Here is an 18,632-nt window from a genome sequence, read left to right as displayed (position 1 = left end):
ATTTGTTGAGAAAGGTACAGTTTAATTAGAGATCAAGTGGATTGCAGTAAGGCATAGCTAGAACTGTGATTTGTGCACCAAAATCTCAAACATTATACTTTCTACTTTCCCCTTCCTTGATTGGTTTTCATTTCCCACCCCAATTAAAGTATCCAATTAAAATCTTGCAAGCTGTTTTCCTAATGGTCAATTCAGGCATGCTCTGGTATGCCACTTCCTCCTTCTTCCAGCTGGATGAACTTGAAGCAGTTCCTTGAGAAGGCACAGCATTGTTTCAGTTTCCCAAGTATTTTCCCCTCCACTCTTCTCTTCCATATTTCATAGCAGATTGTCACCACGTATCAGTGAATCCCAAACAAGCAGCTGCCAGTCGAGTAGAGCCCTGGCTAGTTTCTAAGTTGCTGTAGGAATTGGTCCCAGAAGGCATTATACCCAGATGATTCAAGAAAGGCAAATGGATTGATGTCAGATTATAGATAGAAGACCAGCAAGTACTACTGGGTTCAAGGAATAATTGGGCAAGCAGCAGTGAAGACAGACAATGGGACTGCTGAGACAGGCAGCTGAACATGAAAATGAACACAGGAGGAAGCAGTGAAGGCTTGGAGCAGCTTAGCCTGTGCTTTCCAATACAGCGGCTTTGAAAAACACAGGCTATTTTGCCATATCAACCTTCAAATCATTCAGCAGATGGAGAGACAGCTATTCTCCTGACAAACAAAGAGACAATAAGTAAAAGTTGAGTATGAACTACCTCAAACAAACTGCAAAGAAAGGTCATATCGCCTTTCAGGTTCCCCAACCCTGGTTGGTCACACTCTCTGGAAAGTGATTGGTAATTCATTTTCCCACACATAAATATTCCTGATGGGACAGGTTGAAACATCAGAGATTTTGCCAATTGTTATCCTGAAGCTACCACAAGTTACAGTGTGTGTCAGCAACAGCTCTAACAACGTAACTTTGGAACAAGATATTTATCTATTTATTTTTTGCATTCAGTGGTGATTAGAAATACTTGAATAGTGCTATCATTTGCAAATTATCTTGTAATATATCAGTTATTGCATTTAAAAGCACAGGACTAGAGTTAATTCAATACATTGCTGGGAAGTTAAAATATAGTTGGATGTATTGATTAAACAGATACAGTATTCACTGTTGTAAAAAGCAGATTTTTTTTCTAGATTGCCTTTGCCAGCCCAACTCGATTGTTGCCTCTGTCAAAAATGCTGTAGTATTCTCTTATGAACACATCCCCTAGAATCCAGAGATCCCCAGGAGACGACTGGAAACCAGTGCTGCAATAGCCTGGTACAATCTAGAGGAAAGGAAGAAAACAAAACAAATTAAAAAACAGCCATAGGATTGAACCTGTGCATGGATTATTCAGTGAATTAATTTTAGTCAAATTGTACCAGGAAACAAACAAACACAAAAAGCTATGCAAGTGTTCCCTAGAAAAATTATAAAAGAATAAACGAAATAAAATAATGAAGTAAATGCTGGAGTATGGTATGCAAAGAGATTGTTAGTTACGATGATAACTAAATGAATAAAAATCAACTGTTCAAGTAAGAAAGCTCTTTAAAAGTTGCAGGGAGATTCCAGGCTTGCAAAATGCTTTATGTGCTGCTCCATTGAGAAAATAATTGAACTGCAATACAACTAAGGAGAAACTTCCTGACAGAACAATTAACCAGTAGAACAACCTGCCTCCAGAAGCGGTGAATGCTCCAACACTGGAGGTTTTTAAGAAGAAACTGGACAGCCATTTGTCCAAAATGGTATAGGGTTACCTGCCTGAGCAGGGGGTTGGACTTGATGACCTCCAAGGTCCTTTCCAACTGTATTATTATTATTATTATTATTATTATTATTATTATTATTATTATTATTACTGAGCTAGACAATGGGGAGGATAGTACTGAAATTCTTTCTGCTAGTACAGAAAAAAAGTCAGTGAATTTATGTGGACATTGTAATACTGCTGTTTTGTATTACTGTCCTTTTAATCCAGGAAGACGTTAATAAATAAGATATTTATGTTAAGAGTTATTAATATCAAGAGTATAAATTTTCAGGAGATAACATTGTTGAGAAATCAGTTAAAAACTTTTCAGATTGGTTAGTGTAAACTAGACAGTCACTTGTCTGAAATGGTATAAGTTCTCCTGCTTCAGCAAGGGGCTGGACTAGAAGACGTCCAAGGTCCCTTCCAGCTCCTATTCTATTCTGTTCTGTTCTGTTCTACTCTAAATATTGGCTTGATTCTTTGTAGCTTGTTGTACAAATCAGCTTATTCCATTTGTTTATTGTTTAAATAATATGTGAACTCAAAAATTGACTAATTCACTAAACACACATGTAGAAACTATAAGGAGATTCAGGATTGGAAGTGGACTCTGATTTCCACATATCCATCAAGCCCTGAAATAATATCATGGAGAAAATTCCTTGGCAGCTTATTTTTTTCACAATTGATTGATTCTGTGTTATTGTTTTGGCGTACTGATTGCATTAAAGGGACTCACTAATCAATAAACCCCAGGCATAGATAACATAGGCAGGGTTACTCACTTTGGGGGGACAATGCCTGGAATTCCCTGATAGCAGAGTTAAAATTAGGGCCCATACTATTCTAGAATTCTTAGAATTATAATCCAACATATTTGAAGAGTTGAATTTGATAAGATCTTTTAGTATATTATCAGCAGGCATCAATATTTGGTATAGAAGAAGGGGACGACAGAGAATGAGATGGCTGGATGGAGTCACTGAAGCAGTAGGTGTGAACTTAAATGGACTCCAGAAGATGGTAGAGGACAGGAAGACCTGGAGGAATATTGTCCATGGGGTCGCGATGGGTCGGACATGACTTCGCAATTAACAACAACAACGAACAACAAGGACTTCCAGTTTGACTTCCAGCGATACTGACACAGGAAGGCAGAGCTCTTCTTTCCACACCTGATTTCACCCTGCTGTTGGCCCTAAAGTCACTCCGAAGAGGCGATGAAGAAGGAGGGGTGCCTTGTTGATCATAGAGAGATGGTGTTCTTTCTGTTCGATCTGAGGAAAGCCTCCAAATCAGCAGGGGAAAGACTGGCTGCATCCCTGTGGCCAGCCTTCAGCTACTGACAACCAAAGAAACAAAGCACTAACTAGCAGATCAACGTGTTTGCAACTGGGTGACAATATTGATCCTTTATTTACTATTTTCAACTGAATTTCCTGGAAAAGGCTCCCAAGAAGCTAAAAACCTCCGAACGTGAGAAGGAAGGGGACGGAAGCAGCATTTTAATCTTTTTATGAGGGACAGAAATACATAATACTGAAGTGGAAATAATATAAAATTACAGCTTTGGTAAATTTGAGAACTGAGATAATTGTTAAGATTTTCTCTTTGAAAAAATAGTGGCGTGAAATATAAGAAATCAACCTTCTATTTTAAGAGTGGAAAATGGATATAGAGAAACTGAGAAACAGATAATAACCTAGCTTCTTGGCTGCTCAGTGACTCTTACATTAACAGAGCAGCTGAGTTAGACTGAAAAAATAGAAGATTTTATCTACTAGAGGGGACATTACATGATTAAATATTTGTTTGAATATGATTAAAAGGATAGATAACCCTTAGATGTAATTAGACTTTTATAATAAGAAAAATATGATTTATAGACTCTAGAAAGAGTACAGAGAAGAGCAACAAAGATGATTAGAGGTCTGGAGGCTAAAACATACAAGGAACGGTTGCTGGAATTGAGTATGTCTAGTTTAATGAAGAGAAAGACGAGGGGGGACATGATAGCAGTGTTCCAATATCTCGGGCTGGCGCATAGAAGAGGGAGTCAAGCTATTCTTCAAAGCGCCAGAAAGCAGGACAAGAAGCAACGGGTAGAAACTAAGCAAGGAGAGAAGCAACCTAGAACTAAGGAGAAACTTCCTGACAGAACAATTAAGCAGTGGAACAACCTGCCTCCAGAAGCAGTGAATGCTCCAACACTGGAAGTTTTTAAGAAGAAACTGGACAGCCATTTATCCGAGATGGTATAGGGTTTCCTGCCTGAGCAGGGGATTGTACTAGATGACCTCCGAAGTCCCTTCCAACGTTATTATTATTATTATTATTATTATTATTATTATTATTATTATTATTATTATTATTATTATAGCACTTTTTTGATAAGGGAAATATGAAAATACGAGGTTGGCATCTATAAATAAAACTCTTAACTACATAAATGTAACTAATCTTGAGAAAACCATAATTGACAAAGATATTTTGAATATTGATGGGGAATTAAACTTAAATAAGAACATGAAAAACAGGATATTGATTTAATAAGGAGATTTTAATTGCAAATACATTTGAAATATAAATTGGTTAGAAAAGAGGTTATAAACTGATATTATTGTTATTTGTATAACACTAGAAAATATGATGAGGATGCTTATATTCAATTTTGTATGTATTAATAGTAGCAAGAATGGCATTTGCATAGTGTTGGGGAAATGTAAACAATTTGGGAAGAAAGGAAAATCAGGGGAAAAATACTGGATTGTGCAGTATTGAATAGATTTATATTGAAGAAGTTAATGTTAAATATGTGAACCCAGACAACACATTATTTACTAAGCACTAAAGATTGCAATTGTTAAAAGTCAATAAAATATTTTTAATATATTTTTTAAAAAAAAATATTTGGTAAGTCTAGTGCAGAGATGCCAGGAATTATAGGAAATAACCAGGCTGAATCTGAGGGAGGGGTCAAATGTTTCATAAGTCATGAGTCCTTGCGAGTCTCTGCAAACCCAGAAGAGATCTAATTCTAACTCCAGCCCACCTTTAATGCCTCTTAATTCCTGCTCATTTCTTTTGACATTAGTAGCTCAGATTTTGTAGCGAGCTTAGGCTTGCAATAAATCTTTATACTCATTTGAACTGCCTGAATCTTCTAATTTCCCTAGCACTTGACAGGTATGCTGGGAAGGATCTTCCAAGCACATCAGATTTGGGCCTTTGTTTTACTGCTATTCTTGTGCTTTTCATTTTATTGTGGAAACATAACTGTGGTGTGCTAGGATAGTTGGACATAGCAGTATCTGGAATAAAAGAGAAGTAAAACTTGCCAGACTACAGCTTTATATCTCATGTATTTTCCACATAAAATAGATCATGTTCTATTTAGATCAGCGGCCCCCAATGTTTTGGGCACCAGGGACCAGTTCTGTGGAGAAAGGTTTTTCCATGAACCAGAGGGACTATGGTTTTGCGTGCTGCCTGCATCCCACGGATGGGGCTTCACTTGTTTGTACAGCCTGGTTGCTGGCATGTTGTGGACCAGTGCTGGTCCGTGGACCAGGAGTTGTGGACTCCTGATCTAGAGATTAAGAAGCACTCATCTAAATTATACACCGCTCTTTTTCCTTTAGTGTAATCCTCTGACTTCAAGTAGCTAAAATTTGAACAATGAGCAGCTTTTTTTTTCTCATTGCCATTGCAAAAACACATACTGTGGTCTTAAAAAGAAAATGCAGAAAGTGAGATTTTGCAATTTTCTATGCAAAAGGAACTGAGGGAAAAACAGCATTATTTTGTTCCACATTTTGTCTTTCCTGGAATAGCTAAACAAACACTTGCAACACCTGACATCATACTGCAACTTTTGGATCAAAAAATCTTGACAGTGATAAGCACGTAACTGGCAGGACAAAATTACCAAAAATCAAAAACCTTATTCAAGAATCAAATCTATGTTAATGTCATAGTATCTGCAGGTATGGTTGCTCTTCCAAAGAGCACTTTTATCCTTGAATTTGAGATGCACCTCAAAAGAGGATCTCCAGCCCTTGTGACCTAACTGCATTACTAATATTCTTACAAAAGATTGCTTCCAAATTTCTATTTTTATCTCTTGCCTGGGACTTCTAATCTGCATGAAATTAGGTGTAATCAGGCATTGAGTATAAATCCAAATCTACTATGTACCTGTTGAGTATAAGCTGAAGGCTTCAATGGATAGTAGATTCCATTGATCACAAAAACAACATCAGGCATGTTGGAGAGATTGCTGCAGTTGATTACAGACTATACAAAACAAGGAAGAGTATTATTGAATTATTATGAACACAACATATAATATTTTTTTTAAAAAAATCACAAAATGCAACATTTTTGCTCCACATATGAAATCTCAAGAAAGCAAAATTGCTGTCTTAAGTGGTAACTCATTATTATGTTTATTAAGTGTTATGTCTCAAAGGTTCTTTTTCAAAAGGCAATTGGACTTTCTTTGTTTTTCCTTAAAGATGTTTCACTTCTCATCCAAGAAGCTTCTTCAGTTCAGAACTGAAGAAGTTTCTTGGATGAGAAACTAAACATCTTCAAGGAAAAACAAAAAAATATCCAATTATCTTTTGAAAAAGCATCTTTGTGACAACCATGAGCTGGGTGACTGAGAATCTCCATAGACATTAAGTGTTATGGTTGAGGTAAACACCACCTTGCAAATTGAGATAATTTCCATTACTTTGATTACATGATAAACACAGGATGTGGTGTGTTTAGTTTTGTTTTTTAAAAAAACAATTTCTAGGGAGATTTAATATTTTTACTATTTATTTTTTTTTAGAGCCATAATCTATGGTCATCTCATATACTTTATGAGGAAAATACAACTTTATCCTAACAGGACTATCAAATTTATATTTGAATTTTAATGAAATATATAGGCAGAAATTTGCTGAAGTGGAAATCCACAATGCAAACTGAGCAGTAATACAAATCAGATATCTACCAATCTACATATTTCTACACCTAACCTCTCACACCCTGGTATTGTACAGACATCAGTGTGATGAGGATGAATAGAAGAGTCTTTCAAATGTAATGAATTGCAAATACAATGGCAGAGAATAAGGGGTTTAATCTTACCTGCCCCTGATTAGCTCCAATAGCATTTAGGATACTATTTATGGAGGATGGTGGACCAGCCAAGAGGGAGGTACCTGTGTCAACAATTGCTTGACAGCCACTGTTGCAGGCAATCGTCTCACCATTCACTAAAACACTAAGAAACAGAAATTGTGTGATGGTGATACTAGAAATAAAAAAGCTACCACTTATTAAAATATAAATACTGTGTTCCTTAAGAAATTAACATGAGGGTGACTAATACTTTCTATACTATATAATTAGACAAGGCTAAACCAGGATATCAGCTTGAAACTGCAGAAAGCAGTTATAATAAATGTAGCTGGGAAGCTCTTTAGAGCAGGAAACTCTGCTTTTCCAGTATGTAATATGCTATGTGTAATCAACATTTTTGTTCCAGCAGTTGTGAGCTTGACTTTTCTTTCTTTCTTTTCACTTCTTATCCCTTCTTATCCCTTATGAATCTTAAAAGTATTTGATAAAACTTTCTGGTGTCCAACAGTAATGTCCAATACAGTAGTAATAAAGAACTCAATCTATATATATAATAATATATATTTTATTCTATCTAAATAATAGTACTTATAGCAAATCCTGCTTACCTGTCCATTGAAATCTGCCAGTATGTTTGTTGACTCACTGGTATCCAGTTAATAGAACCAGTATAATGAGAATGATCTATTCCACCAAAAGTGATCACGCTCCCAGATGCTTTTCTGAAACATGAATATATGGTATGAAGTTGTCAAGCCATTTGATGCACATTAAGTGTCCCATGTCCCAAAATTAAAAAAAGATTCCTCATTCTCGCATGTAACAAAAACAACAACAAAAGGAATGGCTTGCAGTTTCCCACTCCACCCATCTGTTCAAGACTTTTCTTCACTTTGTGCATATTTGCCCATGAAAAAAAAAAGTCTGGGTGGTTAAACAGCAAAGTCATCAAACCACCATTTTCTGCAAAGAACCAGGTAGAACAGCTCAAGCCCAGGAGCCAGGATAGAAAATCTCCCTAATAAAAAATTTGTCTATTCATAAACTCTATGGAGTTCCAGGTTTTCAAAGAATTGCAAAAGGAAACATCAATTTCAGCAAAACCATAGTTGGCCAGAAACCCATTGGCTCAGCTCTCTACTACTGCTGTTAGTAGACAGCTGAGACATTGTGGAATCAGAGGGATCCCATGCTATTTTAAACTTAATGCAGAATCATCAAGAGAACTTGTCATGAGAAGTCCCAAAAGTGCTTTTCCAAAAGATAATTGGACTTTTTTGTTTTTTTTCCTTGAAAATGTTTAACTTCTCATTCAAGAAGCTTCTTCTGAACTGAAGAAATTTCTTGGATGAGAAGCAAAACATTTTCAAGGAAATAACCAAGAAAGTCCAGTTGCCTTTTGGAAAAGCACCTTTGGGGCAACTGTGACCAGGATGATTGATAATCCCCATAGACATTTTGCCGTGAGAAGATTGGCCTTTACACAAATACAAGCACAGTAGAATAACAGCTGTCTTATTCTTTGTTGTTAATTTTTTTTAGAACTACAACTCTTGGCCATCTCATACATTTTAAGACTACAGCACAGCTCTTTGTTATTCAGGTGACATAACTGAGCTGTCAAAGAAATATATTCCATTGTGCATTTTCCTTCAACCACTAACAACAACTGGTAGATAAAAATATTATTTACCGGCTGAGATAAACAGAAAACAAGTTTTGTTGCACTAAACCTTCTTTCATCAAATTATCAAAGACAGGAGTTGCTTGGTCAACTGCAATTGTGGGGTAGGCTAAGCCCAGGATTCCATCAAACTTTGCATAGGTAAAAATGGTTCCTGGCTCTACAGTGCTCAGACCAAAAGGTTGATTGGTATCAATGTAGCTGGACACCTAAAAGAGAAACAAAGTATTCCTTTATCTATTAACCTGGTGAACTGCAGAGCAGACTTTTAATACTGGTATCATGAGTGATGGCCACCCTCATGAGCCGAGGTGGTGCAGCAGTTAGAGTGCAGTACTGCAGGCCACTTTAGCTGACTGTGTTCAGCAGGTCAGCGGTTCAAATCTCACCGGCTCAAGGTTGACTCAGCCTTCCATCCTTCCGAGGTAGGTAAAATGAGGACCCAGATTGTTGGGGGCAATGTAAATATATACATACATTACTTACTGGTGTACACCGCTTAGAGAGTGCTTGCACTTAAAAGCGGTATATAAGTCTCATAAATAAATAAATAAATAAATAAATAAATTAAGCCCATGCTCATATTCTTCAGAACACAATTAAAGTAATAACTATCATGGCTTCAAGACAATAACTGAGCCAGCCAGGGCTTTTTACTAATTAATTAAAATTACTGAAGAGGCTGAATCGCCCCCAAACCAGTATAAATTCTATTTCATTATGCTCTCAGGCTCTAAGGCAAATGTGTAGCTGCTGGCATCATGCATAGAACTTAGTGTGAGCTACTCTTTGCATGTCATTTCTGTCATTTTTCTGTCCTTTGCAGAAATGAGCATAAGATTTGACCTTGTTACTGGGATATTGATGGGCTGGGTCAGTGAAGTCAAGTTGGTGCCCATAACCATGAATTTGAAACCCCACCTCTTTTTTTAAAAAGGTCAGGAGCTTTGATCACCTAGTTGTGACTGTCATCTGGATATTTTTTTTTTGAACCATTACCCACAACAACCTTGCTTTGCTATCTCTAATATGCTCAGGTACCATAATGTAACATGGGAGGTTGAACTCTAGATCAGGGGTCTTCAAACGTGGCCCTTTTATGACTTGTGGACTTCAACGCCCAGAATTCCTCAGCCAGCATGCCTGGCTGAAGAATTCTGGGAGTTGAAGTCCACAAGTCATAAAAGGGCCAAGTTTGAAGACCCCTGCTCTAGATAGTATACAACTTTTTAAAATGGTAACAAAGAGAACCAATAAGAAGCATAAACCATGCACATCCAGAGCAAACAATTCCCTGGACAAATGTAATGCTATAGGGTTAAACATCCATCCTATGCCCAGGGAACAGTCAGGGTTTCAGAGATTTCTTGAACATCATCGGGGTGAGGGTCATATAAATCTCTGGGGAAATGCTGGCCCAGAGGGCAGATGTGAGGAAAGAAAAGGTGCCCTTCCTAGACACTACCAGATATCTACCACTGGATGACCCTGTTTAATCAAAAGGACCCCATTAAATTCAATAAGCTCATTTCCATTTTTTCAAGGATTCCACGAATATTCATTGGATATGGATAAAGTTTTCCTTAATATCTCAACCCATATACACATAACATATAACATTACAAACTGTACCAAGTTTTAAATGCAATACCCACCGTGAGGATGAAAGCATCTGTTTAGGGTTTTTGGTTTTTTTTTTTAATTGCTTTCTTTATACACCCAAGATTCTATTTAATCAAGAATGAATTTTCTCAAACTGCAACATGTAGCGAGCAGAGAGAGACAGAGAGAGCAGAAAAAGTCTGTGCACAGAGTGAGTGGAGTAACTGGAGAGAAAAGTTGGAGAAAGTTCTCAGTCAGTTGAGAAAGAAGAAGAAAAAAAAAGATCCAAGAGTAGCTTTCCTGGAAGAATGGAAATGAAGACTCTGAGGGATGAGAACTCTACCCAAGACCCAAGTCAGAGAGGATGGAATAGTCAATCACTGGTAAAGCTCTGGTCTTTTTGGAAGACCTACTGCTTCCCAAGTGGAGAGGCAGTAGAGCTTCAATTGAGCAGATTCAGGAAAAAGTCAAGCAGTGCTTAACATAGTACAGGAAATTTCCATTTCATTCCCCCCCCCTCTCTCTCTCCCTCCCTGCCTCCCTCCCTCTCCCTGCCTCCCTGCCTCCCTCCTCCCTCTCTCTCTCTTTTGTCAAGCTCAGAAATGGGAGACTGAGTTGTAAATATATTGTAAACAGCCTCATTGCGAATAGTAAAAAAGCATAAAAGCTTCCACTGTTTTACTGCATCAATTGCCACCCTTACTACCAGTTCAAAAAGAATCTTCTTATACTGTTGACACTACTGTATTAAAACCTCAGGAGAAAGGAAGGAGAATTAGGAATATATTTTTTTAACTCCCAGAATTGCTATGAACCACAACATTATTAGAAATAGACTTTGTTAGCCATTTATTATCTTCTCATCTTTTAGGTACCTATAGAATGCTGGGTTTACCTTCACTGTGTCATATCCTAATATGCCTTCCATGTTTCCTGTGCCATAGGCAATGGCCATAGACTGTTGTGTGCTCTTGAAAGTAGAAGAAAGGCTTGGGTTAAATTGTTGATGTTTTCCTAAATGTAAAAAACAATGCAAAAAAAATTTAATGACACCAGTCATTAATTAATATTAAAACAGCTTTTAATCAATGGTGGGTATCAAGCTTAGTATAATATAAATTTCTTCCTGAAGAAAAACATTGCAACATTTTACACAGTGCAGAGCATTTGAAATATATTATTATTCGCCTATTAAAAGGAAATGGTTTCTGTTTATTATTAGCCTATTAAAAAGAAACGCCACATAAATGGTTAATAAAACTAGTGGATAGAATTATTTACTAGAGGAATGTCACTTAATATTAAAAAGAATGTTACTTCTGTAAAATATGATCTGTTATTCTTTGTGTCAGTCTTCAAATAAGGAAATTGATTTTAATTACTATCTTGAAACCTTTTACTGACAATTACCCTACGCTTTTACAAATTAAATTAAATTAAAATTTGCCTACACAGTCATATATCAAATCCCATAATATTCAGTGGAACATATTTCTTAGAAGATTGCTACCCAAAGGCTGTGCATGCTTATTGTTAGAAGCCAAATTCCATTGTGCTCAGTGGGCCTTATTCCTAAAATCCCACTGCCAAACTTTCCTGATTCTAATTTAAAGTTCATGGGATGCTGTCCCCTACCATTCTAAATCTTTTTGAATCTTGGATACATATGTTGTTATGGAACATTTATAGGGTTGCGAATGCCCAGCCAATCAGTATCTGCCCTTTATGGACAGCCTTGAACAGAGAAAGGCAAAGTAACCAGCACTAAGATGACCAGAAATCAACTGCTTTGGAGAGTCCTTGAGCTCTTTTAGCTTGGTTGGGGGGTTTTTTTGTTTTTTGTTTTTTGTTTTTTTTTTTGCAAATGTTTTATTCAGTGCTAGCACTGAAGATGTTGCCTCACCAAGTAAAAAAATGTCTGCAAGAAACCAAGCAAGTTTAGAGAGCACCAAGAATTCCACCGTTGAACCCTGAGCTATATATATTCCATTGGTATCAACTGCTTTATCCTGCCCACTTCTTGCCTAACCCTGTATCCTTCCACCAATCTTTTAAAAAATGAAATGAAATGAAATAAGCATATTTCTACTCCTGGGATCATCACAATAGCATGATAATGATCCTTATTTTGTTCTTTTAAGTTATTGTTTGGTCCGCTTTTCAAGCCAGCACAGTGGTAAAAAGCAGTGAGAGGAGAGAAATGAGGCAGACAAGATGTCCTCCCCACAGAAGCACAGGCCATCCTGTGTCAAATGCTTTTCCCTCTGGGCTGCAAAATGGGTTTCCTCATTTTTAAGAAAGCCAGTGCTAGCTGTGTTCTGCTACAATGGCTTCCTTCAGGACAGCTTGGTGAGATTTCAGGGAGCAAAGCATCTCATACCATTATCTGATCCGCATCCCTGTTTAGAGAATTTCTTCATTAGAGTAATGACTTCAAGCAATTTTTTTTCATCTTGCAGGATTTTCTGGCTATGATACAATGAAACTGCATCTTTGATAGCTATCACTGCTATCCAGTAAATATAATGAAATTTAGTACATCTATGAACCCATTTGATCTACTCTGATGAAGATAATTACTTACTACATGCTTGACTTTTACAGAAAACAGATGGTACCCAGAGATTTGATGATCCAGTGTCAAACACAACAGTGAATTCCTGTGGTGGTGTTCCAATGTAGATTGTTCCATAGTACTGGGACTGTTAATTTGTAAATAATAAATATATGTTGGAAGACCTGAGTACAGTAGATCTTTTTTTTCAATATTTTAATATTGATGCATTAGATAAACATGAAATAAAGCAAGAGAAAAAACATCTACAGAAGGGAATAATACAAAAAGGTAGGAATTACACAAATAGAAACCAAATGAATAAACAGAATATGTAAATCCTATCTCCGTGTGTCACCCTTTTAGCTACATAAATAAGAGTAATTGAGCTAGCATTACTTCACCTGCACTTTGACATCTATAATGGTAAAATAATTTTCAGTTTTCAAAATTGTTCAAATATCAGTTTTTATCACAGGCAATTAATAACATATATTTGGGAAAAAGTTTTTCCATATCAAAACATACTCTCTGCACACATGGCTGCAAGCTAGAGAGCACCAAGGACTCCACAGTTCAACCCTGAGCTTCATATATTCTCTTCTATTGGCAAATCAAAAGAAAACCAGCAACTCACATCTAAATAGTTCAGGAGTGGTTCATCAGCTAGCTGACCAGGATTGAAAACAACTGGAGAATGTTTGGTGTACTTAGTAGCAATGTCATAATGATGTTCCTGCAGAAGTTTTTCCAGCAAATTATTCCTTCTAAGAATATCTCTAAGTTTCTCTCCTTTCCAGATGGGAACCCTGGCATAGAAGAACAAAATGAATAGATTCTATGTTGTTATTCCTCTCCTATACATGTGTTTCTTTTAATAAAAAAAAAAAAACAGTCTGCTTCACATTGTCATCCACCCTATCTCTAAATTAAATAAAAACAGTTATGGATTTAAATCAAACATCATGGGCTTTCAACTTGACTCCAGCAGCAAAAATATCAATACAGCCTACACTCATGAACATAATAAACAATACACCCAAATGATTTGCAAAAATGTAAGAGATGATACGGCTGCCTAAAGAAAATGCTGCAAATTAATTTATTCTACCTTTAAACTTTAAAAGCATTAGCTGAAAGTTTTAACCAGTTTCTAGATATTTAGTATCTGATTTAGGTAATATTTAAGATGACTTTCACATCTTAGTAAAACCAAAAATATATAATAATGGTTTTAATATTGACTGCTTTCTTTTTGCATTGTATTGTATTAAAATAACAATGTAATTTTAAATCTGAATATACTATCCATAGTTTATCTCCCCTGTATTGCCAGAATAGAAAGTTCATGAATAAATCAATTAAACAAGCAAACAATTGCAGCTGTCAGTGATGAAAATATTAGTAATAAAATGAGGACTGACTGAACAAAACATTCAGAAAAAGCCACAAGCGTGAAGAGAATTGCTAGATGCTTCATGCTGCTCATTCCACCAAAGATGCACCAGTTGTGCTGTGCCTGCTCTACATCATGTTGCTATTTTATAGCTACTGGAGTAGTACCCACCTTCATCTGAATAACAGGTTATCATAATTCAACAATGAAACTCTAATCTCCGGTAACCAATTCACTTTGCTCTCTGTAAATATATCAAAATCTTATCAAGGTAGATATTAAGGTGACCAACTGTCCTCCTTTAGGGAGGACAGTCCTCCTTTTGTAAGTTTTGTCCTCCCTTGAAACGTGTCCTCCTACATGTCCTCTTTTTCGATATTTGAAGACTAATCTGCAGGACTTTTTTTTTTTCTCATAGAACACTCAGAACCGTGTTCCGGCACCTTTTTTTGATGGTTTTTTTTTCAGCTTTTGCATAAGCTGGGCTACTGCCCCTATTGGCTTTTGAAAGCCAATAGGAATTGCTGCTGAGTGCGCCAAAACATCCGGCTGGTAAACTTCGCTGCAGACAACATGCAAGTTGTCTGCAGCGAAGGCGAATTGACAGAAACTTTGCACCCCCCCCCCTGCTACCCAACTACACCATCTCCTAGTTAGTCCCGAAGATACCTGGAGGAGACTAACTTCCATTTAGGGATGGAAAAATCAAAAAAGAGGAAATGCCATTTCAACGATAAATTTAATAAGGAATTTCCATTCATCACATCAAAGAAGGATAACATTGTTTTCTGCAATATTTGCAGCAGAGAATTTTGTATTGCAGTTGGGGGCAGAGCAGCTATTATGAAACACTTGACCACCAAGAAACATAAGCAATCATCAGATGCATCTGCTTCCAGTTGTAAAGTAACAAGTTTTTTTAAAACTTCAAAGTATTCTGAAGATGAAAAACAGTTAGCTGCAATGGAGGGAACATTTGCATTCCATACCATACCATAATTCACAATCAAAGTTTTCGTAGTATGGATTGTACAACTAAATTATTGAAAAAGTTTCACGATGCTAAATTTTCATGCGCCAGGACAAAATGCGAGGCTATTATTAAATCAGTATTTAAAAATTACTGTAACAAAATATTTACAGAAGACTTGGAAACTGCAGCATTTGTAACTGTTTTATCTGATGCATCCAATCATAATGAAACTAAATTGTATCCAATACTAGTAAGTTATTTTAATGTTACCAAGGGCATTCAAGTAAAAAATTTAAATTTAGAATCCATTGAGGGCGAAACTGCTGAAATTTTGTCAAAACATCTATACAGAGTAATAAATGAAAACAATTTGAAAATCAAAGTTGTTGCACTAACAGCTGATAACACAAACACAAATGTTGGTGGGCGAAGACACAAAGGGGTGAATAATGTGTATGTAAAATTGCAAGATTTACTCCAAAAGAAAATACTAGGAATAGGTTGTAATGCACATATTTTGTCAAATGCAATCAACACGGCATCATGTGCCATGCCAATTGATGTAGAAGTAATAATAACTACAATTTATTTGTATTTTAGTCGTTTTACAGTTTGTGTGGCTGCTTTAAAACAATTTTGTGAAGAAGCGAATGTTCAATACAAAAAATTTTTAGGATTTCAAAAGTTAGATGGCTTGTTCTAACACCTGCTATGGAGCGTGTTCTACAATTATTTGAGCCTCTCCATTCATATTTTTTAAGTTTAGACAAATGTCCTAAAATCCTGGAATCGTTTTTCAATAATAAAATATCTGAGATATTAATGTATTTTGTACATAATCAAGCATCTATTTTTCACAAAATGATTCAAAAGATTGAAGGTGAACACATTTCAGCTACAGATGTTAGTCTTATTTTGAATGACTTTATCCTTCAATATAAAGCTGGATTTGAAGAAAAATTTCTTCCTTTAGTTATAAAAAGAAAATTGTCAGACTTAGAGGAATCAAATCCGGGCATAATGGAAAAGTTTGTCAAAGAAGTGCAGAATTTTTATCAAACATGTTTTCAATATATCGAAGAATGGTCTGAAACAAACATCATAGGAAATAAGTTTTCAATGGTGTTTTTTGACTTCATCGCAAGTATATTGGACAGATATTGAATCTTGTGTTGAGTTTTTAATCTAAAGAAATGCCAGACATTAAAATAGACGACAATTGTCTCTTTGAAGAAATTAAAAGACTGAATGTATTTTTAAATTCTGAAAAATTAATACAATGGGAAAATAAACACTTTGAAATTGATAAAAGATGGGTGGAAATATTCAGCCATTTCAAAAATGAACATATTCCATGTAAAAATTTATTTATTCTTGTTCAATTTACGTTGTGCTGCCCTGGAACTAATGCAGCAGTTGAAAGGGTTTTTTCAAGTGCTAATGATTTTTGGAAAAGTGAGAAATCGAGATTGAATGTTGATACTCTAGCTGCAGCACTTGCTGTAAAGTTCAATATGAAGGATATTGCTTGTTCAGATATTTCTAATATATTGTTAGAAGATGATACATTGACAAAAAATATTCATTCAATGTAAAAGTACTCATTTAAATAATAATTAATAGGCATGTAAGCATAGTTACAATATAAAATGTTACAAATGTTTTTATTATGCATTTATCATATATCTGTATTATTGTTGCAATGAATAAAATGTTTATTTTATTTATGATATTTTTTCTTCAATTTATTTGTGTCCTCCTTTTTATTGTAAAATAGTTGGTCACCTTATACATATCCTTTGCCGTAGTGTCTACATTGCCAATCATTCTGTTTCAGAGTAGCTTGTGACTTGATTGTATGGGTAGGATTTAGCAGCTGCATACTTATCACAATATACAGACTATTCATTTCAAATAACATTACTGGCATCCTCAACAAATTGTAGATCTGTACAAATAGAATTGTTTAAGACTGGGGTATGATTCTGTGCCTTAGATGCTATATCCTTGTCATTTCCTTTTGGAATCATTTTTGTTCTCCTTATTCCAATATTACTTTTCTTGACTAAGCATGATGCACATAAAACAGTGGTGGGATTCAGCCGGTTCATGCCACTTCAGCAGAACCAGTAGCTAATTTTTTGTTGCCCAGGCCCAGAATGGACTTCTGGAAGCGGCATCCACACAGAGAACCAGTTGTTCACATATTCGAATCCCACCACTGACATAAAACCATATTAAAAGCACAGATATAAATAAACAATTTGATGGGTTCACAACAGTTCTGAATGAAACCCAGGATGGTACCCAAAATCAGAAAATAAAAATTGGACTTGATTTGTAATCTGATGAATTGGAATATGATTTGTTGCTGCCAGACACGGTGAAGAAAAACTGATCTGTTGTAGGTTTGGCAGAAAAGATGAAAAAGGACACAAGAAATTCAGAGATAATGGAACTGATGTGTGATGGACTGGATTCTCTGGGAAGATGACTGCTGTGTTTGAACAATGGGTGCTGCAGAGATATTTACATCAAAGACTAATTGCACTAGTGAATGAGATGCAATTATTGGGAAAATCCTTAACTAATAGCATTATTACTCAGAGTAATCTAAGGAATGATTTTATTATTAAGTGTCAAATGAATATATTTGATCAGAGATGATGATTGGGGTGATTTGTGGTAGATAAGAAACTGTGGTAGACTTTCTAAGAGTTAATTACGATTACAAATTGTTAACACAGAGTTTTGAAGTTTAATTTTGTTGTTGATTAATCTGTTAACTATTTTTTCTACATCTATATGGTATAATAGATGTATCACAAGTGAATTGGTTACTAATAGATGTAGAAGTTTATAAATCTTAGACCTCTTTGTAAGGGGAGAAAGCTACTATTGCTGTAACATATTTGTCAGTGCTCAACTAGGGAGGATAACACAAGTTTTTGTTTTTTGTCTTTTAATCCACATTTTTAATGATTTAGTTTAGTTTTGTCTCATTTTTGTAATTTTTTTCTTGTTTTTTTTTCCTTTGGAGTTTGTATTTTAATTTTCTGTGAAAAAATAAATTAAAAAAGGAACATTAATCAAAAAATTGTAAATGCCAGCCCAAAATATCCAGTTGTTCTCATTCTTGGATTGTCAAACATATGATGAAGGATTTGTACACAGTGAGATAAGATCATTGTGAACATAAATGTATACAAGTAGAATTTATAAATATATTCATAATCTGGGTATAAAGAGAAAAAATATGTATTTCTGGCACATGCTTTCCAACAAATTATAGGAAATGTTCATACCTTGACAGCATTTTGTACATAGTTGATTTACTGTGTAATCTCCAACAGGACTTCACTATTATGTAAATGCAGATTTACTCTGCTTAGAACAGACATATTGAAATTAATGGAGCTTACATTAAATGAAGCCTCATTAATTTCAACTGATCTTGTGGTTAGATTTCATTCTATTGCTATATTATTGTTT

At 35.5% G+C, this 18,632-nt stretch overlaps 1 protein-coding gene across 1 annotated transcript; it reads right to left on the bottom strand.

Annotated features, from left to right (window-relative positions):
- Position 1: 1 nt before the first annotated feature.
- Positions 2–14,343, bottom strand: LOC120299016 (embryonic pepsinogen-like). Its single transcript, XM_039323369.1, has 9 exons — positions 14,196–14,343; positions 13,409–13,580; positions 12,802–12,919; positions 11,113–11,231; positions 8,625–8,824; positions 7,540–7,653; positions 6,938–7,073; positions 5,993–6,091; positions 2–1,321 (listed from the first exon to the last, which is right to left on the bottom strand). Exons 1-9 carry the CDS (start codon positions 14,258–14,260, stop codon positions 1,184–1,186), a joined length of 1,161 nt encoding a protein of 386 aa, XP_039179303.1. The 5' UTR covers positions 14,261–14,343; the 3' UTR covers positions 2–1,183.
- Positions 14,344–18,632: the final 4,289 nt, after the last annotated feature.

This window comes from Crotalus tigris, unplaced genomic scaffold (genome assembly GCF_016545835.1).
Source record: "Crotalus tigris isolate CLP2741 ecotype Arizona unplaced genomic scaffold, ASM1654583v1 scf7180000024167.7108832, whole genome shotgun sequence".
Classification (NCBI taxonomy): domain Eukaryota; kingdom Metazoa; phylum Chordata; class Lepidosauria; order Squamata; family Viperidae; genus Crotalus; species Crotalus tigris.
Note: the sequence above shows the minus strand (reverse complement) of the source record. Positions and strands in the feature narration are given on the sequence as shown.

Bases quoted from the DNA above. Each gene is read 5' to 3' on its own strand.
- LOC120299016 (XM_039323369.1), bottom strand. From the start codon at position 14,260: ATGAGCAGCATGAAGCATCTAGCAATTCTCTTCACGCTTGTGGCTTTT. The intron at 13,581-14,195 runs GTCAGTCCTCAT...CTTCTATGCCAG, and splicing joins TTTTCTGAATGTTTTGTTCA to GGTTCCCATCTGGAAAGGAG. The intron at 7,074-7,539 runs GTAAGCAGGATT...TCTGTTTCTTAG, and splicing joins TGGCAGATTTCAATGGACAG to TGTTTTAGTGAATGGTGAGA.